General features: G+C 64.6%; 1 protein-coding gene across 1 annotated transcript in view; it reads left to right on the top strand.

Annotated features, from left to right (window-relative positions):
• The window catches only part of LOC102453690 (uncharacterized), a 42,049-nt gene extending 19,457 nt beyond the window's left edge, over nt 1–22,592 (top strand). Inside the window, 10 exon segments of the mRNA XM_075901542.1 lie at nt 3,631–3,774; nt 4,119–4,265; nt 4,537–4,686; nt 4,929–5,075; nt 18,284–18,427; nt 18,773–18,919; nt 20,869–21,018; nt 21,262–21,408; nt 21,998–22,138; nt 22,434–22,592. Coding sequence (XP_075757657.1) covers nt 3,631–3,774; nt 4,119–4,265; nt 4,537–4,686; nt 4,929–5,075; nt 18,284–18,427; nt 18,773–18,919; nt 20,869–21,018; nt 21,262–21,408; nt 21,998–22,138; nt 22,434–22,462 — 1,346 coding nt within the window. The 3' untranslated portion in view covers nt 22,463–22,592.
• Nucleotides 22,593–25,231: the final 2,639 nt, after the last annotated feature.

Raw genomic sequence — 25,231 nt, 5'->3', positions numbered from 1 at the left:
CCCGGACAGGACCCCCCTCCCACAGGAATCTCTCCCGGCCGCCTCCCCCAGGGCTGAGCTGCGCCGGGGCCAGGCCGGTCCCTCAGCCGCTGCAAGGAGGGATCTGCCTGCACCTCCGCCTGGACAGAGACCTGTTCCCCCCTTGCCTGGGTCCGGGGCTCTAGCCCTGCTGGGCCCCATGTCTGCTGGGACGGGGCCCTGAGCCCCCTGCAGGGAGCCCTCCCCTGGGTCAGGGCCGCCAGCCCCTCGCTGGCTCTGGCTACGGGTGGTGACCAGGGTCCTGTGGGGTCCTTCTGGCCATTCCTCTAGGTCACCCCCATCAGCACCTCCGTGGGCAAGTGCCAGTGACCCCCACTTCCCTGGGGCCCCCCTTAGCCCCCCATTTCAGATGCACCCGGCATACGGGCACCTTAAACCGGTCCCCTCTGTGCCCCTCAGGGTCAGCTGAGTGTTGGGCACCATGTGGTCTGGGGCTACGACCTCGGGCCGGGCCAGCGTCACCTCCGCCCCGTGTCCCAGTGGCCCGTCACCTCCCTGCCGTCCACCTGCCGGGGCACGAGGCTCTCGCTCCGCCCTGCCCCCACCCGGTACACGGAGAAATCCGCCTCCCGGGGGTCGGACCTCCCAGGGGAGGGGCACTGAGCCTCCTTCCCCTCTCTCTGAGCTGAGGTTTGCCTGCCAGCCCCTGCCTCTGGGGCAGCCTGCCCTTCCTCCCGCCCCAGCCAGTTAACCCTGGACAGTCCCCGGTCCTGGGACCTGGTGCACTGAGCCCTCTTGTGGCCTTTTTGCCCACAGCGCTGGCAAGTTAGGCTTTGGGCTGTCTCTGTCCAGGCCCTGGCTGGTTCTCTGGGGCGCAGACGACCTGTTCCTTGGTCTCGCCCCGTAGTTGACTCCCTCCGTCGCTCAGCCGAGATCCGGTCTCTGCGCGGTTCCCTCTCTCTCCGGGACTCCCGTTCACACCCGGACCGGCTCTCCGTGAACTCATCCGCCAGTCTCCCGGCCTCCTGGGGGTTCTCTGGTCTCCGGTCCTTGAGCCACAGCCTCAGTTTGGGTGGGCACGCTTCATAGAACTGCTCCATCATGACCAGCTTGAGCAGCTCCTCTGCGGTCTGGGCTCCGACTCCAGACACCCACTTGCGGCAGGATTGCGCCAGGCGGGAGGCCAGGTCCACATGGGTCTCCCCTGTCCCCTCTGCGCCCCCCGGAACTTCTTCCTGTACATCTCGGGGGTCAGCCCGACTTGTGCAGCAGGGTCTGTTTGACCGTTCGTAGGCGCCCGGCTGCAGATCCTCCAGCTGCTTGAGCCCCCTGCGGCCTCCTGATCCAGCACAGGGGGGGGGAGGGGGGTTGTTGCAGCCGGTCTGCTGGGGGAGCTGGTGCCGCTCACAGGAGCTGAGGAACCGTCCGTGTCCCCCACATTCTTACATGGGGCCAACACAAGCTTCTCCAAGTGTCTGGCCGCCCCACTCACCGCAGCCGGGCCCCTCCGCTTCTCCGCTCCGCCATGGCCAGCTCGTGCAGCCGCTGCCTCTCGGTCCTGGCGCTCCTCTCTCCGGTCCCGTACCTCCAACTCCTTCATCCGCAGCTCGATCTCCAGCTGCCGCCGCGCTGCCGGGCTGGGCCCCGCCCTGGACGAACTGCTGCTGCACCGCGTCTGTCTGGCCGGTCTGAGAGCCTGAGGCACTCCCAGGGGGGTCTGGCTGCTCCCTGCGGGGACAGGATCCAGGCCCCTGGACGGGTCATTCTCTTCCAGCCGGGCAGTCCTGGGCCTTGGTTGCTTTCCCCACGGACAGGCCCCTCCCTGCACAGCCCCACCAGCTCTGCTCTCAGGAGTCGGGCGTAGGCCATCTCCCCGCCCGCCGGTCCCCGGGGTGCAGACTCACTGACCAAGTGCTGCAGCGCCCCACGACTCCCGGTATCGCCTCGCTCTGCCTCCAGCACATCTGGCTCTTGGAAGCCCCTTCCTTCTACTGCTCCCCGTCACTTGCCGCTGGAAGCTCCATCCACAGGGTGCATCCCACCGCTGCCACCACTGTGACGCCGAGTCGGGGTTCCCCAAAATCCTGCAGCCCCGTAGCAGCAAGAACAGACTCCGCCAGCCAGAGAGTAGAGAGGGGTTATTGCTCCTTCAGGATACAGCCCAGCACAGACGTGATATTGCTACAGGAGTCAGGGCCAGGATGCCTCAGACCCCTTGGATTGGGGGGGTCCATCGCCCCTAGCCCTCAGCCCTCAGCTTAGCCTGTTCCCTTCACCCAACACCCTTAGCCAGCCACTGTCCCTTCCCCCAACACTCACTTCCTCAGTTCCCTGGCTGCCCTCAGCTCCTCTGACTGGTTGGGTCTTTGTCTACCTGACTTAGGCAGCCCCCCTGCTGGGCCGTGCTCACAGGCAGGGGCCAGTAGGGGTCAGTCACAGCCCACAGCCCAAGCACAGCAGCCAGCAAGGTCCTGACACCGCATGTGGGTGGGTCAGTGGGAATCTCACCTCACCGCGCAGGGGGGCCCGGGTCACCGGGCAGAGAGCCCCCCCCCGCTACACCACAGGCATGGGTGGGTTATTAAACCCCGTCTCCGCGCCCTCCTGGCCGGATCGAGCGGCTCCGCCTGGCCTCAGGGGCTTGGCGCTCAGACCTGCAGCCTGTACGTGCAACCTGCCACGTCCCCCCTCGTTACTGCAGGACAAACTCGGCTTCCAAGTGTCCGGCCAGCCCCGCTCTGCTTCCCCCTCCTTGGGAAAGAGGCCTTAGAGCAGGGGTGGGTACCTGCGGCCCACGAGCTGGATTCGGTCCACGGGCTCCGCCTGGCGGGGGGAAGCGGCTGCTGCTCCCCCAGTACCCCGCTGGGAAATGGCCGTGCAGGGGACCATTCTCTGACTGACTTTTCTGTGGGTCAGTGGCCCCGACCCAAAAGAGATTCCGCAGCCCCGCCTTGAAGGGACGGCCTCCCTTCCTTCCCCAGAGCTGGCCACGCGAGGGTCCCTTGGCTTGCTCCTCACCACCCTACAACACTCAGAGGCCGGCCCTTTCTGTCCCCAGGGTAGTGCTTGTCTTTCCGTCCCCCCTGCCTGGCCACGTCCCCTTGGCGCCCTGGCCGGGGACACCGCGCCGCTCTCTGTAGAAGGACGCGGTAGCGAAGCGGGTTTCTCGACTGCCCTGGCGCTGCGCCCGTCCCTCGGCGGCCCAGGCCTGGGGGGCGTTGGCAAAGGAAGGGGGAGAGCGCGAGTTGTTCGCGGCACCCAAAGCAAACGCCGCCGGTGGGGAGCAGACGTGGGACGAGCTGGCGGCTGCAGTGGCGTGTGGGGAGTTGCAGCCGCAGCGTGGCCGGGTCGTTCAGTCCTTCGTGTAGCGCTTCAGCTTGTAGCCAGTGTCGGCAGAGGGGAGCCGCCGGGATGGAGACAAAATGGAGGGGGCTCGGGGCCTTATACATCCTCGGCCGAGTGCGCCAGCCTCCCCCGCTCGCCCTCGTCCTGAGGCTGGCAGCACCCGGCCTCGCCCACCCAGCCCCACAGCCTGATCACCGGCAGCCAGCCCAGGGACCCTCCCTTCTCCTGCCACCCTTCCCCAGCGGGCTCAGGGCCTCCCCGGCCGCCTCTGCCCAGCCCCGTGACCCCCGGCCTCTGTCTGCCCAGGAAAGTCTGGATTCTGCCCCGTGACCAACGGCCTCTACTTCAGCTACGAGTGCGAGGCCCGGTGCCACGGGGACGGCGAGTGCCCCGGGGCCCAGAAGTGCTGCCTGCGCGGCTGTGACCACGAGTGCTTGGCCCCTTCGGAAGGTAGGAGGCAGCTCAGCGCGTCCCGCCAGGCCCTGGCGTCTCCCCCCGGCCGGGCCACGAGACGCTGGTCGGGAGGGAAGGCCCAGCCACGGCCGCAGGGCTGGGGCCAGCAGGGCCAACCCGTCGGCGTGGGGGTGGGTTGGACCCAGCAGGGCCAGGCTGGCACGGGCCCCAGGCTCCCCCAGACGGTGGCCAGCCGAGCGCCGAGGCAGAGCCAGCGTGACCCGGCCCCGGCTCGCTCCCGGCACGGAGCAGCAGCACCAGGAGAGCCAGGCTGCGGCCCTGCTGGGGAGGGGGGCTCGCCCCCCGGGGAGCCCCCTCACTCCTCTGCCTCCTGCTTGCAGAGAAGCCCGGCGTCTGCCCCCTGACGGACGGGACCACGTCCACGTCGGCCTTGTGCAAGTCCTCGTGCAAGGAGGACAAGGAGTGTGCGGGGGACCAGAAGTGCTGTGCCACGGGGTGTGGCCGGAGGTGCCGGGCCCCAGAGAAAGGTAACCAGAGCGCCAGGGGCTGGCTGGTGCAAGGGGGCCATGTCCCGCTGTGTCCGGCCTGTGGGCTGCGGATCTGGGCATGCTGCCCAGAGCCTCGCCTGCCCCACTAGCAGCACAGGGGCCTGGGTGGCCTCGTGCCAGGGGCTAGGGGTCCCAGGCAGCCCCGAGGGGCAGTGGGGAGCAGGCTGGCACGGCTGCTGTGCCGGGCACGTGGGGACGCCGTGACCCTGGGGCGCCCTGTTCAGCAGCCAAATCTCCCCCCTCTCTCCAGAGAAGCCCGGCGCGTGCCCCAAGCAGAAGCCCTGGCAGACCCTGGTGCCGTGCACCGAGCGGGACACGTGCGCTCACGACCGGGATTGCCCCCGGCAGGACAAATGCTGCTTCGCCGGCTGTGCCATGCACTGCGTGCCCCCCTACCGAGGTAACCAGCTGCAGAGACGCCCCATGGGCAGCCCCCGGTGCCCTGCCCGCCCCGGGCAGACGGGAGAGAAGGGCCGGGCAGGGAGGGGGGCAGGAGCTGGGAGTGAGCAGGGGTCTGCAGAGGGCGGGGGCAGGAGGGGCAGAGTCAGGCCGGGACACCCCCCCCGGGCAGTTCTCAGGGCAGGTGGAGATGGAGGGTCTCACCTGCATGGGGGGTTCATTGTGCCCCCCCTCCCCCCCCAGAGCACCCCGGGGCCTGTCCCCTGGCAGCGCCCTGCAGCGACCCGAGGCAGCGCCGCTCCAACTGGTGTCTGGACGACCACGTGTGCGAGCGCCACGAGAAGTGCTGTGACACGGGGTGCGGTCGGGCGTGCGTGGCCGTGCGCACAGGTACGGGCACCGCCCCCCCCCCCACTTCCCGGGCTGCTGCCTCCGCGCGGCCTGTCACCCGGCCTGCCAGCCCTGCTCTTACACAGCCTGGGCACGGCGCGTGTGCACGAGGGCAGCAGCGTCCCGGGGGCAGCGGTGCAGACCCCTCCCCCCAGCCCGGTCCTGCACCCCCCAGGCCCCTCCCCCCAGCCCGGTCCTGCACCCCCCAGGCCCCTCCCCCCAGCCTGCTCCTGCACCCCCCAGAACCTTCCCCCCAGCCTGCTCCTGCACCCCCCAGGCCCCTCCCCCCAGCCCAGTCCTGCACCCCCCAGGCCCCTCCCCCCAGCCCGGTCCTGCACCCCCCCGGCCCCTCCCCCCAGCCCGGTCCTGCACCCCCCAGACCCTTCCCCCCAGCCCGCTCCTGCACCCCCCAGACCCCTCCCCCCAGCCCGGTCCTGCACCCCCCAGGCCCCTCCCCCCAGCCCGGTCCTGCACCCCCCCGGCCCCTCCCCCCAGCCCGGTCCTGCACCCCCCAGAACCTTCCCCCCAGCCTGCTCCTGCACCCCCCAGACTCCTCCCCCCAGCCTGCTCCTGCACCCCCCAGACTCCTCCCCCCAGCCTGCTCCTGGACCCCCCAGACTCCTCCCGCCAGCCTGCTCCTGCACCCCCCAGAACCTTCCCCCCAGCCTGCTCCTGAACCCCCCAGACCCTTCCCCCCAGCCTGCTCCTGCACCCCCCAGACTCCTCCCCCCAGCCTGCTCCTGCACCCCCCAGACCCTTCCCCCAGCCTGCTCCTGCAGCCCCCAGGTCCCTCCCCCCAGCCCAGTCGTGCACCCCCCAGACTCCTCCCCCCAGCCTGCTCCTGCACCCCCAGGTCCCTCCCCCCAGCCCAGTCGTGCACCACAGTCCAGTCTCCCACTCACTGAACCCCTCATTTGGCCCATCTCTAGGGCTCAGGGAGGGGCCCAGGAAATCTCTTAGCCTTGGGCCCCAGAAGAGTAAATCCTCCCTCGGGGTCCCTTCCCACCGGGGAGGCACGCGGGGGGGGGGTCCCCCTTGGGGCCACGTCGCCAAGTGGCGGGATCTTTTGCTTTTCAATTCCGTGTGGCCTCTGACTGATTTTTCTGGGGGTCAGTGCCCCCCCCAAAAGATTCCCCGCCCCCCCTTGACAGGACCGCCCCCTTCGCGCCCAGAGAGCTGGAGCAGCCACTTCCCGTTCCTTTACTCCCTGCAACAAACCCGCCACGGACTCGTCTGTTCCCAGATGTGGGGGGTTTCATTTGGTGCCTCCCGCTCACCCAGGCCCCACAGCCTGGCCCTTTGCCTTAGGAGAGGGGAGGCGGGTGAACGTCATTTGCCACATTTGGGTTCCGTGATTTGGCTGGAAGGAGGGAGCAGAGAGCGGGAGGGAAGCGAAGGAGCCAGTGGGGAGAGGGTGGGGCGGGGTCTGGGGAGAGGGGGAGGGGTCTGGAGAGAGGGGGCGGGGTCTTGTAAGATGGTGGGGCGGGGTCTGGGGAGATGGGGCGGGGTCTGGAGAGAGGGGGTGTGGTCTGGGGAGATGGGGCGGGGTCTGGAGAGAGGGGGCGGGGTCTGGAGAGAGGGGGACGGGGTCTTGGGAGATGGTGGGGGGGTCTGGAGAGAGGGAGCAGGGTCTTGTAAGATGGTGGGGCGGGGTCTGGGGAGATGGGGCGGGGTCTGGAGAGAGGGGGACAGGGTCTTGGGAGATGGTGGGGGGGTCTGGAGAGAGGGAGCAGGGTCTGGGGAGACGGTGGGGCGGGGTCTGGAGAGAGGGGGCGGAGTCTGGGGAGACGGGGCGGGGTCTGGAGAGAGGGGGCAGGGTCTGGGGAGATGGTGGGGCGGGGTCTGGAGAGAGGGGGACGGGGTCTTGGGAGATGGGGGCAGGGTCTGGAGAGATGGGGCGGGGTCTGGAGAGATGGTGGGGTGGGGTCTGGAGAGAGGGGGCGGGGTCTGGGGAGACGGTGGGGCGGGGTCTGGAGAGAGGGGGCGGGGTCTGGAGAGATGGTGGGGTGGGGTCTGGAGAGAGGGGGCGGGGTCTGGGGAGACGGTGGGGCGGGGTCTGGAGAGAGGGGGCAGGGTCTGGGGAGACGGTGGGGTGGGGTCTGGAGAGAGGGGGCGGGGTCTTGTAAGATGGTGGGGCGGGGTCTGGGGAGATGGGGCGGGGTCTGGAGAGAGGGGGACAGGGTCTTGGGAGATGGTGGGGGGGTCTGGAGAGAGGGAGCAGGGTCTGGGGAGACGGTGGGGTGGGGTCTGGAGAGGGGGGCGGGGTCTGGGGAGATGGGGGCAGGGTCTGGAGAGAGGGGGCGGAGTCTGAGGAGACGGTGGGGTGGGGTCTGGAGAGAGGGGGCGGGGTCTGGGGAGATGGGGGCAGGGTCTGGAGAGAGGGGGCGGGGTCTGGGAAGATGGGGTGGGGTCTGGAGAGAGGGGCGGGGTCTGGGGAGAGGGGGCGAGGCCTGGGCAGAGCAGGGTTGAGTATGGGCGGGGCCACAGGCTGGGGAACTCGCCTCCCCACGCAGCAGCATCCCCCTGGGTGGCGGCAGACCCTCCCCCAGGCAGGGGCAGGGGCCCTGGCTAAGCCAGGAGGGGTGTGGGGGTCACTCGGGGAGGACCAGGACTCCAGCCCCCTTAGCCAGCCTGGCAGGATCCCACTGCTCCGACTTTCCCCTCTCTCCTGGGTCCTGCGCAGGGAGGGCTCCAGGCTGCAGGTGCCAGGGCCGGGGGGGGGGGGGGTCAGTCTGCGGCCGTGGCAGGGCCAGAGGCGGGGGGGGGGGGTCAGTCTGCGGCCGTGGCAGGGCCAGAGGCGGGGGGGGGGGGTCAGTCTGCGGCCATGGCAGGGCCAGAGGCGGGGGGGGGGTCAGTCTGCGGCCGTGGCAGGGCCAGAGGCGGGGGGGGGGTCAGTCTGCGGCCGTGGCAGGGCCAGAGGCGGGGGGGGGGGGTCAGTCTGCGGCCGTGGCAGGGCCAGAGGCGGGGGGGGGGGGGTCAGTCTGCGGCCGTGGCAGGGCCAGAGGCGGGGGGGGGGGGGGGTCAGTCTGCGGCCGTGGCAGGGCCAGAGGCGGGGGGGGGGGTCAGTCTGCGGCCGTGGCAGGGCCAGAGGCGGGGGGGGGGGTCAGTCTGCGGCCGTGGCAGGGCCAGAGGCGGGGGGGGGGTCAGTCTGCAGCCGTGGCAGGGCCAGAGGCGGGGGGGGGTCAGTCTGCGGCCGTTGCAGGGCCAGAGGCGGGGGGGGGGGTCAGTCTGCGGCCGTTGCAGGGCCAGAGGCGGGGGGGGGGGTCAGTCTGCGGCCGTTGCAGGGCCAGAGGCGGGGGGGGGGTCAGTCTGCGGCCGTGGCAGGGCCAGAGGCGGGGGGGGGGGTCAGTCTGCGGCCGTGGCAGGGCCAGAGGCGGGGGGGGGGGTCAGTCTGCGGCCGTTGCAGGGCCAGAGGCGGGGGGGGGGGGTCAGTCTGCGGCCGTTGCAGGGCCAGAGGCGGGGGGGGGGGGTCAGTCTGCGGCCGTTGCAGGGCCAGAGGCGGGGGGGGGGGTCAGTCTGCGGCCGTGGCAGGGCCAGAGGCGGGGGGGGGGGTCAGTCTGCGGCCGTGGCAGGGCCAGAGGCGGGGGGGGGGTCAGTCTGCAGCCGTGGCAGGGCCAGAGGCGGGGGGGGGGGGTCAGTCTGCGGCCGTGGCAGGGCCAGAGGCGGGGGGGGGGGGGGTCAGTCTGCGGCCGTGGCAGGGCCAGAGGCGGGGGGGGGGGGTCAGTCTGCGGCCGTGGCAGGGCCAGAGGCGGGGGGGGGGGTCAGTCTGCGGCCGTGGCAGGGCTGCTCTGTGTGCAGGGGGAGCCGGCATGTGCCCAGAGCCCCAGGGGGCAGGCATCTGCGTGGAGGAGTGCGGCGAGGACGCGGAGTGCCCCCGGGGGCAGAAGTGTTGCAGTAACGGGTGCGGTCACGTCTGCATGCCCCCCGTCTTTGCAGGTAAATTGGAGTCTCCGGGCTGCGCCCGCCCCACACGCAGACTGAGCAGGTGTCTCCAGCGCCCAGCCCCACAGCTGCTGCCCTCAACCCCCCCCCCCCCGCCTGGGCCCCTCCCCGGCACTGACAGCGGATCGGCTGGCATCTCCCCTTGCTGCCGCGTTGGAGACACTGCGGGGCCGGGCCCCTTGCACCTCTGCAGCGGGGAGACAGCAGGACGTGGGCTAGGACACACAGCTTAGAGAGGGGCTCGGCCGGGGGGGCGCCATGCAGGTGGGCAGCTTCTCCAGCAGCAGCAGGGCCCTTTGGGGGGGTCCTTGGTGCCGTCTTAGCCCCCCATCCGTCCGTCAGCCACCCCAGCAGGGGGCGCCCTACCGCCCCAGGGCAGTGGCCGAACCTGTTCCACAAGTTAAGGGAAGAGGCTAAACAAAGGACCTGGGGAAAGAGTCGGTGTCGCAGTGGAGCCTGAGGCGGGGGCTGGGGTTGTAGGGCCCGGTCGCCCCATCTCAAGGGGGCCTGAGGCATCCTGGCCCCAGTTCCTGTAACCAGATTCCATCTGTGCTGGGCTGCACCCTGGGGAGTCTGTTCCTGCTGCTACGGGGGTGCAGGATCGGGAGGGACCCCAACTCGTCACACCCCCCGATTCTGCACCCCGGCTGCAGCACGATGAGACTCCACCAGCCGGTAGAACGGGGGGGGGGGGGGTTATTGCTCCTCCCGGACACAGCCCAGCACAGACGTGACGTGGGAACAGGAGGCAGGGCCAGGGTGCCTCAGCCCCCTTGGGGCGGGGGGGTCCATTGTCCCCCCTAGATCATCAGCCCTCAGCTAACACTGCTCCCTTCATGTTTCACAGCCAGCAGCTGTCCCCCCCCCCCCCCCCCCCGTTATCTCCTCGGCCTGAGCCCGGGTGTCTGGGTTAATACACATCAGGGCGCAGGGGACCCCGGGTTACAGAGCAGACAGCCCCCCCGCTACTCCACACCAGGCACACCTGCGGGGGCAGGCCAAGGGGTCACCAGCTTAACCCCTTACATCCTGGGGGGAAGCCCCCACCGGCCGGGCCTTCTCCCACCCTTCCCACGGCCAGCGCATCTGCAGTTGGGCTCACGGTGCCCGGGAGCGTCGCTGGAGGCAGCTGATCGGTGCTGAGGGGCTGCCTGGGGCAGGACGGCGCTTTGCAGTGTTGCTGGGCTCCCTCTCCTGGCCTCTCTCTCCCGCCCAGCCCCGGCGGCCCCCTTGCTCCCCGGCGCCTCTAGGGCCTGCTCTCCGGAGCCTTGGGTGGCCAGTGCGAGGTCCCCCAGCACAGGGGCGCACACCCTGAGCAAGGCACAGCACAGGCGGGGGCAGCAGCCTCCCAACCAGCCGCCTCTGGTGCCTGGGCACTGGGTGCCACACAGGTGAGCCCACTGCGGGCTGGGCCGCCGGCTCCCCCCACGCCCGCTGCGAGGCCTTCTCTCTCCCTGCTGCAGAGAAGTCTGGGACCTGCCCACCGGACCCAGCCAGGTGCCAGCGCCAAGACCCGCCGCTGTGTGGCAGCGACAACACGTGCCCTGGCCGGCAGAAGTGCTGCTCTCGGCTGTGCGCCATGCGCTGCGTCGACCCCGAGCCAGGTACCAGCTGTGCATGGCAGCGCTGGGCGTGGGGCCGGGCGGGCACCCCCAGCTCCGGCGGCACCGGGCCCACGGGGGCTCCAGCGCCCCTGGCTGCAGGCACAGATCCCCGCACCAGCCGCAGGGCCGGGGGCACCGGGTGCTGCTCCAGCAGGGCACAGGGAGGCCGGGCACTGGCTGGGCTGAGCCCCCAGGAGAGGGCACGTCGCTCCCCAAGGAGGCCAGTCTGCGCCCAGGCCCAGAGAAACACGGTCCCAGCGCCTGCCCGCAGCGGCTGAGCCTGTTTCTCTTTCAGGTGCTGTGTCGCGAGGGCCCGGGAGCTGAGAGCAAGCCGCACCCTTCCCCCGGGACAGCCCCTCGGCAGGACCCTTCCTCGGCCCCACGCCCTGCCTCTCGCCCAGTGTAACGCCCAGTCTGCCCCAGACTGACCAATAAACCGAGCGCCAGCCCCGGCCGCCTGCTGTGTTCCCTGCCACGCTGGGCTGGCCGGCCCCTGGCCCGTCGGTCGGCTCCTCTGGGGTGCAGCCGAGGGGCCAGATTTCCCCAAATCTGCCTTGGGACCGCAGAGCCGCACCCCCATGGGCCCAGCGCCAGCCCCTGGGGCAGATGCAGCCTCCGCCTGCGGCCACATCAGCACAGCTGCCACAGAGGGGGCGGGGGGTGGCCTAGCCCTGTGTGATGGCGCGTTGGGGTTTTCCCATCTCCTGCACCCCCGAAATGGCACGAACAGACTCCCCCAGCCAGTAGAACAGAGGGAGTTTATTGCTTCTCCAGGATACAGCCCAGCACAGATGGAATCTGGTTACAGGGCAGGCCTAGGATGCCTCAGCCCCCCTTGATATGGGGGAGTCTGGGCTCCTAAATCCCAGCCTGTTGCCTGGGCTGCTTCCTCCATGATACCAGACAGAGAATCAATAACTCTCTTCGGGTATGTCTACACTGCTAGTTCCAACTAGGGTGGTAATGTAGGCAACCGGAGTTGCAAATGAAGACGAGGAGTAATGGTAGTTCGGAATAGGAAGCCTAATCCGAACTACCTAGTCCCTGCCGCGTGTAGCCGCGGGCACGGAGTCCGCACTATCGGATATTTAAAAATGGCGGCGCCCGGCGAGATGCAAATGAAGCCCGGGAAATTCAAATCCCGGTCTTCATTTGCAACTCCGGTTGCCTACATTACCACCCTAGTTCGAACTAGGGGGCTAGTGTAGACAGACCCTTCCAGCCCTGCCCCCAGCCAGGGGCGGCATCCACCTTCCTTTGTTTCTCTCCCTGGGGGGTAGCTGGTCAGACAGGTTGAGAGACCCTCCTTGTGCCTGGGCTAAGGGGTCACCCTGGTCCCACAGAGTCGCTCCCCCCTCTTCCAGCAACACAGCAGCATCAGGCACAACATCGGGGTCCCCACTGCCTGGATCTACCCAAGTCACAGCATCCTCCTCCCCAGCAGACACAAACTTAGAGCCACCTCCTTTCTGGGCCTTCTCTGTATCCAGACCCAACTCTGGGACAACAGCCCTGCTCTCAGCCAACACAGGCTGTGGGGCACCTTCCTCAGACACAGGAAGAAACTCTTCCCCACACACAGACAGACAATCAGAGACAGTTTCTCCCTTGTCCCCACACCCCTGGCTAATCTCAGGCATACAGCTAGCCACTGGGACAGCTTCCTTTACTGCCCCACTGCTACTTCCACCAGCCAAATTGCCAGCTTGCACCCACGGCGCTTCACACAACTCAATTTCAGCTTGTGCAGGTTCAATTCCACAAACCTCACCAGCCACCAGCTCCTCAACCAAAACTCCGCTCTGGCCAGCCACTCCAGGCTGCCCCAGAGAAACATTTCCCTGATTTCTGGGCCCTTCTTGCCCTGGTTCTGATTCCAGCCTCACCTGAGGCATCAGACAGGCCCTTGGGTCCCTCACCCACAGGCTCACCGCCCCCCTGCACAGACACAGCCATCTGCCACAGGCACACAGGTAGAGACACTTTCCCCTTGGTTACAGTAAAACTGGCCAGCCCCAGAAAACTCTCTCTGATTTCTGGGCTTTTTTCGTGGAATGAGGAGTAACGGTAGTTCGGATTAGGAAGCCTAGTCCGAACTACCTAGTTCGTGCCGCGTGTAGCCGCGCTGCACGGGGTTCAAACGAGCAGGGATTTAAAAATGGCGGCGCCCAGTTTATGCAAATGAAGCCCAGGAAATTCAAATCCCGGGCTTCATTTGCAAGTGCGGTATGCCTACATTACCCCGCTAGTTCGAACTAGGAGGGTAGTGTAGCCATACCCTCACATCTAAAGGTTTATTATCACAAGAAAGAAAAGCATGAGAGTAAGGTTGCTAAAGAATCATACATTACATGCATCAAAACTCCCAGTTCTCGATGCAGGCTCTAGCAGAGATGTTGCAGCTGCTGGTTTAAAGTTCTTATTGCACATCCTAGGATCAGGATGGGTTCACAGGTCTTCCGGGCTCTTCAATCCCTGCAGTGCTGCCTCTGGGATGAAGTGCTGAGCTGAGAACCAAATGGCATCGACCACATGGCCTCTTTATACTCCTTCCTGGCCTCTTCTTGTCTCAGCCGGTCACCTGGTCCTCAGCCTCTCTCTGCTGGCCGCTCTTAGGTATCCGCCCTCATGCTTTAGGTGTGTCCTTGGCCCATCGAGTGCCATTGTCCCACAGGGCCTCGCTAATTAGCATGTCCATAGGCCGGGCTCTGCCCAATGCTCAACCACATGCAGAGAAGTATTCAGTATCCACACAGACTACAGATTCCTACCTACACACACAGACATTATACAACCCCATAAATAGCGTACATAGGATTATCGGATAATAAGCTTCTATTCAGCACCCCACATGGCCCCCTTTTATACCATTTTCTGGGGCCAACACCCCACCTATGGGTGCAGCCATGATCTGGCTGCTCCCCTCAAGATCCAGTAACGTGACACCCTCCCCTGCCTGGGTCCGGGGTCCCAGCTCTGTTGAGCCTGGTCCCCTGGGGTCCCTTCTCTGCCGTGATAGGGCCTTCGTGGGGAGTAGCGCAGAGACGGGATGCAGAGACCAGCGCCTCCAGCAGGTCCTCACAGGCCCCTCGTGGGGAGCAGAGGGGACGGGGTGCAGAGACCAGCGCCTCCAGCAGGTCTTCACAGGCCCCTCGCGGGGAGCAGCGGGGACGGGGTGCAGAGACCAGCGCCTCCAGCAGGTCCTCACAGGCCCCTCGCGGGGAGCAGCGGGGACGGGGTGCAGAGCCCAGCGCCTCCAGCAGGTCCTCATGGGCCCCTCGCGGGGAGCAGCAGGGACGGGGTGCAGAGCCCAGCGCCTCCAGCAGGTCCTCACAGACCCCTCGCAGGGAGCAGCGGGGGACGGGGTGCAGAGACCAGCACCTCCAGCAGGTCCTCACAGACCCCTCGCGGGGAGCAGAGGGGATGGGGTGCAGAGCCCAGCGCCTCCAGCAGGTCCTTGCGGGGAGCAGTGGGGGACGGGGTGCAGAGACCAGCGCCTCCAGCAGCTCCTTGCGGGGAGCAGTGGGGGACGGGGGTGCAGGCTGGGCTCGGGTGCAAGGGGCTAAGAGCGGCCACACTGGGGCAGACCTAAGGTCCCCCCGGCCCAGCGTCCCGTCTGCTGCAGCTCGGTCGCCCGCGGGAATGACTGGACCCAGCAGCCATGACGTGGGCCCGGCCGTTGCTGTCCCCCATTCCCAGCCTGGCAAACGGAGAGTCGCCATCCCTGCCCTGTGCATCAGCTGCCTGGCCGCCCCGCCCGTGCCCCTCTGGACGCGGGGGGCTGCCTGCCAGCCCAGCCCTGCCTGCACTAGGGCGGCCCGAGGCTCCCCAGCTCAGCCCCCCCCACCCGCACTGGCGCCACTGCTGGGTTCGAGGTGACCGTGCACAGCCCCGCGTGAGCGTTCGCCCGAGTGCTGGGCCAGGGGCCAGGGAGGAGCCGCCAAGGCCGACGCTCGGCGGGGCCCGTCCGTGCGATTCCTGCGCCTGCTGCTGTTTGGGCGGATGCTCTGAGGCTCGGCTCTCTGCTGGGTGCCAGAGCTGTGCCCCCACGCGTCACCGGGCCGCACCCGCCAAGGAGGAAGGGCAGAGAGTCCGGTGACTGAGCACTTGCCTGGCAATGGCCCGTAAGTGCTGCCAAACCACATCAGAGCAATTCTGCTGGGACCTGCCGTCGAGCAGGGCCCCAGCCCCTGCCTAGAGGGGCCCCGGAGCCGGGACGTGCTCCTGCGCCAGGCTCCCCTCTGTAAGGGGTGGGCTGGGGGGCACAGGGAGCACTGGGGTGTGTGAGGGGAGGTGGGGGAGGGGTTATAACCTCTCCCCTGTGTAAGGGGGGGCACAGGGAGCACTGGGGTGTGTGAGGGGAGGTGGGGGATGGGTTATAACCTCTCCCCTGTGTAAGGGGATTTGGGGGGGCACAGGGAGCAATGGGGTGTGTGAGGGGAGGGGGGATGGTGCTGCAGCGCTGGGCGGCTCCCCCCCTTGGCCTGCTTTCCCCGGGGAGTGCGCACGGCCGAGACCCCCCCGTGCGGGGCGGGGCGGCTGCCTGGGGCTGCCAGTGGAATGGATTTGCTGGGAGTCAGACGCCGGCAGGTCCGGACGGGCCACTCGAGAGCCGGCCCCTCCCTCTGCTGCGCTGCCCCGCGCGCCTGCCGCTTAAAGCCTCCCTGCCCGGCCCGAGGAGCCAGACCCGGCACTGCAGCACCATGAAGCCGGCGGGTGCCCTGCTCCTCGTGGCCCTGCTCTCGCTGTGCGCCCAGCTGCCCCCGGCGTGCGGAGGAGACAGGGGGAGCGCAGGGCACAGTGAGTGGGGCGGGGGCGGCACGGGGGGGCCGGGCTCCCTTGGGGGAGCTGCCAGGGGCCGTGCAAGGCAGGGGGCGGAGGGTGGCTGTGCGGGGAGGGGCAGTGCCCCGCCAAAGCAGACGTGCGACCTGTCTGAGGGTTGCCCCTCATGTCCTGGAAGGCCAAGTGCTGCCCAGGCGAGTGCGGCAACACCTGCCAGGAGCCAGTGACAGATACGGGGAGTCCTGGCCCCTGCACCCTGCTGCCAGGAGCTCAGCACCCCGAGGGCAGCTGGGAGCAGAGAGGCAGCAGCTACTGGGGTGGGACATCACCTCCTCCTAATGCAGGGGGCTGGGCTGGGGCTGTGACCGCCTGGTGCACCCTGACTCCTCCGCCCCCACCCCTGGCCCCAGACCCGTCCCGCCGCAGGGCTACCCACAGCCCAAGCCCGGGGCTTCTCCTCCACAAGACACCAAGCCGGCCCCACCGAACATGTCTGTTTGCCACACTGGCCAGCAAGGAGTCACACAACCAAGCCCCTCAGATACCCCAGTGTCTGTGCCCCCCCAGATCCCACCCCATACAGGGGAGAGGTTACACTGGGCTACAATTTTTTAGAAGTCGTCTGCTTCAGAGATTAAGTGTGCTATTTATTATGTATTTTGATGTGCTGAATTCAAATATGACAATTAAAACAACTGATTGGCTACTGTTTCCAAGATATTTAAGTTTTTACATTTTACATCCATGTATATTGTGTAGACAGTAGAGCTTTAATCATAAATTGTAAACCTAGGTCTTTTCATATGGTTGCTTTACATGATAATATTTCACCTGTCCTATTTATGTAACACTTTAAAAATCAGCAAAAGGGTTATAGAAATACAATTTATTATGAAACAAAAGGCAAAAAACTATTACGTACATAGTTTAGTCCTATTCAGTGAAGAATGGGACAAGATCCTTTTGACAGTCACGGAACATGGAAACCCCAACATCACCTGCCAGGAGATTCCACTGCTGTAGTCTGGAGCCCAACAGCTCTGCCTACTCTTGGGTAATTCCAAATCCCTGACAAGGTCATTCAGTTCACCTTGTGTTATGAGGTGTGGTTCAGAGGGGGAGGATGGGAGAAAATGTGGGTCCTGTGACATTCGTGGTTCAGGACCAGAAGTTTCATCCTCTTCCTCGTCTGACTCAAGTGAGAATGATTCTGGTGCCTCAGGAACCGGCAGTCCTTCTCCGTGGGGTACTGGGCGTACAGCTGATGGGATGTTTGGATAATGCACAGTCCACTTTTTCTTCTTTGACACCTTTCCCAACTGGAGGCACCACGCAGAAGTAACAATTGCTGGTCTGATCTGTTGGCTCTCTCCAAATCATTGGCACTGCAAAAGGCATAGATTTCCTTTTCCTGGTCAACCACTGGCAAAGATTTGTTGCACAAGTGTTGCAGCATATGTGTGGGGCCCACCTCTTGTCCTGATCACCAATTTTGCTGCCAAAATCAAGGTGATAGGCTTTCTTAACCACTGTGGTTATACTGCGCTTTTGTGATGCAAAAGTCACTTCACCACAAACACAGCAGAAGTTATCTGCACTGTTCACACAAGTACGAGGCATCTCTGCTCACTTTGGCTAAACAGAAATGTGTCCCTTTGCAAAATCAAACACTGGCAAATAAGAGAGCGCGACACAGTGGCTACGTCAAGACTGGCATGATTTTCCAGAAATGCTTTTAAAGGAAAAGTTTTCCGTTAAAAGCATTTTTGGAAAAGAGCGTCTAGATTGGCACGGACGCTTTTCCGCAAAAACACTTTTTGCGGAAAAACGTCCGTGCCAATCTAGACGCGCTTTTCCGCAAAAAAGCCCTGATCACCATTTTCACGATTGGGGCTTTGTTGCAGAAAACAAATCTCAGCTGTCTACACTGGCCCTTTTGCGCAAAAGTTTTACGCAAAAGGACTTTTACCCGAACGGGAGCAGCATAGCATTTCCGCAAGAACACTGACAATCTTACATGAGATCGGCAGTGCTTTTGCAGAAATTCAAGCAGCCAGTGTAGACAGCTGGCAAGTTTTTCCGGAAAAGCGGCTGATTTTCCGGAAAACTGGCCAGTCTAGACACAGCCTGTATGATTTCTAGAGCTGATATAGGGCAATTTGTTCAGCAGAGTGATGTAAGTTTCGTTATGATTGCATCATCCGTGACGTCTAGGAATAACATGATGCAATTCATATCATGTATGATGCAATACCAGCTTCAGGTTGCATCATTCATTGTTTTGCCTAAAAAGCAAGTACTGTCCAAACCAAGTCATAGATGTATTCATAGATCCAGTCAAAGATGTATTTAGTCACTTCTGCTTTAAACTGAGATCCCTTCCCTTTATAACTCACTTACCCTCCGCCATTCGCAAGTCAAGGGTCGTCTATACTGACCCAATAGCATATCTTGAAAACTAGAGCCAATCAACCATTTTAAGCATCATTTTCGTTCTCAGTGACCCAGAATTAGTAACGTTTGACTACATTTATTTCAGAAGCATTTTGGCTGTAGAGCAGTGTTATAACCCATCCCCCACCTCCCCTCAGACACCCCAGCGCTCCCTGTGCCCCCCCCAGCCGCACCTTACACAGGGGACAGGCTCTGAAGACCAATCACCCCACATCCCAACAGGTTCTCCCAGTCCCACAGGCTGAGCCACAGTCCCAGGTCAGTTTCTACCTCAGACCTTCCCCAAACGAGCCCAATGGGCCAGTGCTTTCGCATCTACCAAAGAAAGAAAGAAAGGAAGGAAGGAAGGAAAGCAGGCACCCCTCCCTTGGCCTCCACCTGGCCGCCTCTGCCCAGCCCCGTGACCCCCGGCCTCTGTCTGCCCAGGGAAGTCTGGATTCTGCCCCGTGACCAACGGCCTCTACTACAGCTACGAGTGCGAGGCCCGGTGCCACGGGGACGGCGAGTGCCCCGGGGCCCAGAAGTGCTGCCTGCGCGGCTGTGACCACGAGTGCTTGGACCCTTCGGAAGGTAGGAGGCAGCTCAGCGCGTCCCGCCAGGCCCTGGCGTCTCCCCCCCGGCCGGGCCACGAGACGCTGGTCGGGAGGGAAGGCCCAGCCACGGCCGCAGGGCTGGGGCCAGCAGGGCCAACCCGTCGGCGTGGGGGTGGGTGGGACCCAGCAGGGCCAGGCTGGCACGGGCCCCAGGCTCCCCCAGACGGTGGCCAGCCGAGTGCCGAGGCAGAGCCAGCGTGACCCGGCCCCGGCTCGCTCCAGGCACGGAGCAGCAGCACCAGGAGAGCCAGGCTGCGGCCCTGCTGGGGAGGGGGGCTCGTCCCCCGGGGATCCCCCTCACTCCTCTGCCTCCTGCTTGCAGAGAAGCCCGGTGTCTGCCCCCTGACGGACGGGACCACGTCCACGTCGCCCTCGTGCAAGTCCTCGTGCAAGGAGGACAAGGAGTGTGCGGGGGACCAGAAGTGCTGTGCCACGGGGTGTGGCCGGAGGTGCCGGGCCCCAGAGAAAGGTAACCAGAGCCCCAGGGGCTGGCTCCCTCGCCCGCCGGGGGGCAGCGCTCCCACGGGCCAGGAGCCCTCCAGCCTGGGGGTGGAGAGTTCAACCAAGCAGCAGCTCCCAGGCTTTGGGCGCCTCTGGCTGCAGCTGTGGTGGCAACGTTCCAGGTTGGGCTCCTGCCAGGGGCTACGGGTCCCAGGTAGCCCCGAGGGGCAGTGGGGAGCAGGCTGGCACGGCTGCTGTGCCAGGCACGTGGATGCCGTGACCCTGGGGGCGCCCTGTCCAGCAGCCAAATCTCCCTCCCCTCTGTGACAGTCCGGGCCAGGTCCGGGCACCACTGAGGGCATCTGCTCAGGGTGAATTGCCCCAAACCAGGGCTATTTACAGCCCTTCCAAACAGGCCACACACCAGTCCCACCGAGCACTTCAGCTGCCAATCCGGCCAGCAGGAAGCCTCCCGAGCAAAACCTCTCAGACACCCCAGCTCTCCCTGTGCCCCAATCAGCCCCGGGCCTAGCACAGGTGAGGGGTTATAGGACCCGATCTCACCTCCCCCAAACGGGTCCTCCCATCCCAAAGAACCAGCCACAGATCCCCGGTCAATGCACCCTCTGGATCGTACCCACGAGAGCACGCCGAGCCAACCCTGTAGCATCTAACATCGAAAGGGTTATTAACAAAAGAAAGAAAAGGTGGAGAGCGAGGCTGTTAAGGAGAATACGTCACACGCACCGGTCACCCAGTTCTGGACGCAGGCTCTCAGCAGAGATATTACAACTGCTAGCTTAGCAGTCTCTGGTGCACATCCTATGTCAGGACGGGTCGTCAATCCTTCCCGGCTCTGTCCCTCGCATCTGGGACCAGTAGCAGAACTGAAGAAAAGATGGAGATGGCCTCATGGCACTTTCTATCCATCCCTGGTACCTCCCAAGCTGGAGCGGGACACATGGCCCAGTGACCTGTCTGTCCCCCACATGCCCGCAGCCATTATGCCCTGGCTGGTTGCAGGTTTCCAGACACATTCCTCAGGTGTGTATTGGCCACCCTGATGGCCATTGTCCATGCAGCCGTGCTAATTAGCATAGTCATTCAGTGGACATTCCTTCCTCAGGACAAAGTACAGGACGATGTAGCACTGGAAAGACTAACAAGATGGTTTATTAGGTGATGAGCTTTCCTGCGCCAGACCCACTTCCTCAGATCAAATAGTGGAAGAAAATCGGCACAACCATATATAGCAAAGTGATACAATCTAAAAAATGAACGCATGGGAAATTGACAAATCAAATCTTAGAACAGGGTGGGGTGAGGGGGGAAGGTAAGTTTCTGTGAGGTAATGACATAGGGGTGATAATAGGGGAAGCTATCTTTGTAATGGTAGTTATCTCACTCATTACAGAGATAGGGGTGATAATTGGGGAAGCTATCTCTGTAATGAGTGAGATAACTACCATTACAAAGATAGCTTCCCCAATTATCACCCCTATGTCACTACCTCACGGAAACTTACCTTCCCCCCTCACTCCGACCCTGTTCTAAAATTTGATTTGTCAATTTCCCATGCGTTCATTTTTTAGATTGTATCACTTTGGTATACATGGTTGTGCCGATTTTCTTCCACTATTCGATCTGAGGAAGTGGGTCTGGCCCACGAAAGCTCATCACCTAATAAACCATCTTGTTGGTCTTTAAAGTGCTACATCGTCCTGTCTTTTGTTCCAGCTACACCAGCCTAACACGGCTGCATCTCTGGCACTCTTCCTCGGGACAGGCAGTCATTCCCGGTACCAGTACAGAGCTCACAGTCGTAACCCCCTGCACACATCACACGAGTACACACGTAGCACACCTCACATGGCCCTTTTGTACAGGCTTTGGGGAAAACACCCCCTCCCCCGTGGGCACAGCAGTGGTCTGTCTGCTCCCCTTAAAATCCAATAACGTGACCCCCTCTCTCGCCAGAGAAGCCCGGCGCGTGCCCCAAGCAGAAGCCCTGGGAGACCGTGTTGCCGTGCACCGAGCGGGACACGTGCGCTCACGACCGGGATTGCCCCCGGCAGGACAAATGCTGCTTCGCCGGCTGTGCCATGCACTGCGTGCCCCCCTACCGAGGTAACCAGCTGCAGAGACGCCCCATGGGCAGCCCCCGGTGCCCTGCCCGCCCCGGGCAGACGGGAGAGAAGGGCCGGGCAGGGAGGGGGGCAGGAGCTGGGAGTGAGCAGGGGTCTGCTGAGGGCGGGGGCAGGAGGGGCAGAGTCTGGCTGCCCCCCCACCGCATGGGCAGTTCTCTGGGCAGGTGGAGATGACGGGTCCCGCCTGCATGGGGGGTTCATTGTGCCCCCCCTCCCCCCCCAGAGCACCCTGGGGCCTGTCCCCTGGCAGCGCCCTACAGTGACCCGAGGCAGCGCTGCTACAACTGGTGTCTGGACGACCACTTGTGTCTGCTCCACGAGAAGTGCTGTGACACGGGGTGTGGCCGGGCGTGCGTGGCCGTGCGCACAGGTACGGGTAGCCCCCCCCTCCCCCCGGCTCCTAGCTCCGCGCAGCCTGTGGCCTGGCCTGACGTCCTGCCCTTACACAGCCTGGGCACCACTCACGAGCAGCGTCCCAGGGGCAGACCCCTCTCCCCCAGCCTGCTCCTGCACCCCCGAGATTCTCCTCCCCCGCCCAGTCCTGCACCTCCACCCCAGCCCACTACTCCACCCCCCAAGCCAGACCCCACCCCCAGCCTGTTCCTGCACCTTCCCCAGACTCTCCTCTCCTACCCCGTTCTGGCACCTTGCACCCAGACCCCCCACCCCAGGGTGCTTCTGGACCTTTCCTCCCAGTCACCGAACCTCTCATTCGGCCCCACACTAGACCTTAGGGACGGACCCACAAAATCTAGTGCAAGGTCCCATCCTGGCTCCACAGGGCACCAGCTTGTTGAGGGCACAAGCCCTGAGCACGGCCCAGCAGCAGGCAGAACATGGGCGGGGACAGCAGCCTCCCCAGCCAGCTCGTCCCTGGGGCCCGGGCACTGAGCCCACTGCGGGCTGGGCCGCCGGCTCCCCCCACGCCCGCTGCGAGGCCTTCTCTCTCCCTGCTGCAGAGAAGTCTGGGACCTGCCCACCGGACCCAGCCAGGTGCCAGCGCCAAGACCCGCCGCTGTGTGGCAGCGACAACACGTGCCCTGGCCGGCAGAAGTGCTGCTCTCGGCTGTGCGCCATGCGCTGCGTCGACCCCGAGCCAGGTACCAGCTGTGCATGGCAGCGCTGGGCGCGGGGCCGGGCGGGCACCCCCAGCTCCGGCGGCACCGGGCCCACGGGGGCTCCAGCGCCCCTGGCTGCAGGCACAGATCCCTGCACCAGCCGCAGGGCCGGGGGCACCGGGTGCTGCTCCAGCAGGGCACAGGGAGGCCGGGCACTGGCTGGGCTGAGCCCCCAGGAGAGGGCACGTCGCTCCCCAAGGAGGCCAGTCAGCGCCCAGGCCCAGAGAAACACGGTCCCGGCACCTGCCCGCAGCGGCTGAGCCTGTTTCTTTTTCAGGTGCTGTGTCGCGAGCGCCCGGGAGCTGAGAACAAGCCGCACCCTTCCCCCGGGACAGCCCCTCGGCAGGACCCTTCCTCGGCCCCACGCCCTGCCTCTCGCCCAGTGTAACGCCCAGTCTGCCCCAGACTGACCAATAAACCGAGCGCCAGCCCCGGCCGCCTGCTGTGTTCCCTGCCACGCTGGGCTGGCCGGCCCCTGGCCCGTCGGTCGGCTCCTCTGGGGTGCAGCCGAGGGGCCAGATTTCCCCAAATCTGCCTTGGGACCGCAGAGCCGCACCCCCATGGGCCCAGCGCCAGCCCCTGGGGCAGACGCAGCCTCCGCCTGCAGCCACATCGGCACAGCTGCCACGGAGGGGGCGGGGGGCGGCCTAGCCCTGTGTGATGGCACGTTGGGCTTTTCCCGTCTCCTGCACCCCCGAAATGGCACGAACAGACTCCCCCAGCCAGTAGAACAGAGGGAGTTTATTGACTCTCCAGGATACAGCCCAGCACAGATGGAATCTGGTTACAGGGCAGGCCTAGGATGCCTCAGCCTCCCCCTTGATATGGGGGGGGTCTGGGCTTCTAAACCCCAGCCTGTTGCCTGGGCTGCTTCCTCCATGATACCAGACAGAGAATCAATAAGGGTCTGTCTACACTACCCCGCTAGTTCGAACTAGGAGGGTAATGTAGGCATACCGCACTTGCAAATGAAGCCCGGGATTTGAATTTCCTGAGCTTCATTTGCATAAGCGGGGAGCCGCCATTTTTAAAACCCCGCTGATTCGAACCCCGTGCAGCGGTTCCACGAGGTGTACCGGTAGTTCGAACTAGGAAGCCTAGTTTGAACTACCTAGTTCGTGCCCCGTGTAGCCGCGCTGCATGGGGTTCGAACGAGCGGGGATTTAAAAATGGCGGAGCCCCGCTTATGCAAATGAAGCTCAGGAAATTCAAATCCCGGGCTTCATTTGCAAGTGCGGTATGCCTACATTACCCTCCTAGTTCGAACTAGCGGGGTAGTGTAGACAGACCCTAAAGGTTTATTATCATAAGAAAGAAAAGCCTGAGAGTAAGGTTATTAAAGTACAGTACGTTACATGCACCGAATCTCCCAGTCCTCGATGCAGGCTCTAGCAGAGATGTTACAGCTGCTGGTTTAAAAGTTCTTATTGCGCATCCTAGGATCAGGATGGGTTCACAGGTCTTCCTGGCTCTTCGATCCCTGCAGTGCTGCCTCTGGGATGAAGTGCTGAGCTGAAGACAAAATGGCCTCGACCACATGGCCTCTTTATACCCTTCCTGGCCTCTTCTTGGCTGCAGCAGGTCACCTGGTCAGAGGCCAATCTCTGTGTTTCCTGCTGGCTGCTCTCAGATGACAGCCCCCATTCTTTGGGTGTGTCCTTGGCCCATCAAGTGCCATTGTCCCGCAGGGCCTGGCTAATCAGCCTGTCCATAGCCATGCTTAACCACATTCACAGAAATATTCAGCTTCCACACAGATTACAGATTCCTACCTACACACACAGACATTATACACTCACACAAATAGCATACGCAGGATCAGCAAACGATAAGCTCCCATTCAATACCCCACATGGCTCCCTTTTATACCAATTTCTGGGGCCAACACCCCCACCTAGGGGTGCAGCAGCGATCTGGCTGCTTCCCTCCAGTTCGGTAATGTGACAGGGCCCCCACTGGTTTTGGCTATGGGTAGAGACCAGGGCACTGTGGGGTCCTTCTGGCCAATCCTCAAGGTCCCAGCCCATCAGCAGCCCAGCAGGCAGGTGCTGGTGTATCCCACTTCCTAGGGTCCTGGCCCTTCTCCCCCCTTTCCTTCCCAAAGCCCCTTTTCTCCTCCTAACCCAGCCGAGACCAACTCTTCCCCCAGGCCCTGCCCCCAGCCTGGCCTGTCTCCTGTCCCGGGCGGGAGCTGTGATCTGTGTCTGGCCCTCTGGTGTCTGGGCCCGGTGCACACCTGGGGCAACTCTTGCTCTGGCCAGAGCTGCAGCTCCCCGGACAGCAGGAACCACCCAACCCACAGAGCCACTCAGCCATACGAGCCCCACGACGGCCCCCTGGGGCTTGTGTAGGGACCACGGCCGAGCTCAGGGCTGCTGGGCCACAGGGAGGTCTTTGTGGGGAGCGTGGGAAGGGGCTTGAGACCGCAGGGGCATTACCCAGGGTGACGCACCCCTCCCCCGCCTCCACCCCCTCAGGGCCGGCTCTGAGCTGTCAAAGGGACCCTCCTGACCCTGGTGCTGCCCCCCGGCCCGACTTCTCAGCCTTGCTGTCCTGCTGGTCCTGAGACTCCTTCCAGGGGGCGCGGAAGCCCGAGACAGGGGAGAGCTGCCTTGGGGCCCCTGCCCATCATAGAGGAGCCTTTCCAGAGGGTGGCGATGGATCGAGTGGGGCCCCTCGGCAGGACGACCCATCCGGGGGAGAAATACGTCCTGCTGGTGGGGGTGGATTTGGTGACCCGCCCCCCCGGGCCGTGGCCCTGCCCTCTGTCCAGGCAGACACGGTGGCAGATGCTGCTGGCCCTTTTCAGCAGGGGGGGGGGGTTCCCCCAGGAGTCCTCACGGACCAGGGGTCCCACTTCATGTCGGCCCCCCTCCGGTGCCTGTGGGAGAAGTGCGGGGCCCGGCTCACCTGGACCCCAGTGTAGGGCGCCCGGCCCAGCGGGCTGGTGGGGAGGTGCCAGGGGACCCGGAAGCAGATGCTGGAGGCCTTTGTGCACCAGCACCCGCAGGACTGGGACAAGTGCCTGCCCCCCTGCTGTCTGCACACAGGGAGGGGCCCCGAGGGTCTGCCAGG

The sequence above is a fragment of the Pelodiscus sinensis genome, chromosome 18, assembly GCF_049634645.1.
Source record: "Pelodiscus sinensis isolate JC-2024 chromosome 18, ASM4963464v1, whole genome shotgun sequence".
NCBI lineage: Eukaryota > Metazoa > Chordata > Testudines > Trionychidae > Pelodiscus > Pelodiscus sinensis.
This window is presented reverse-complemented; position numbering and strand designations above follow the sequence as displayed.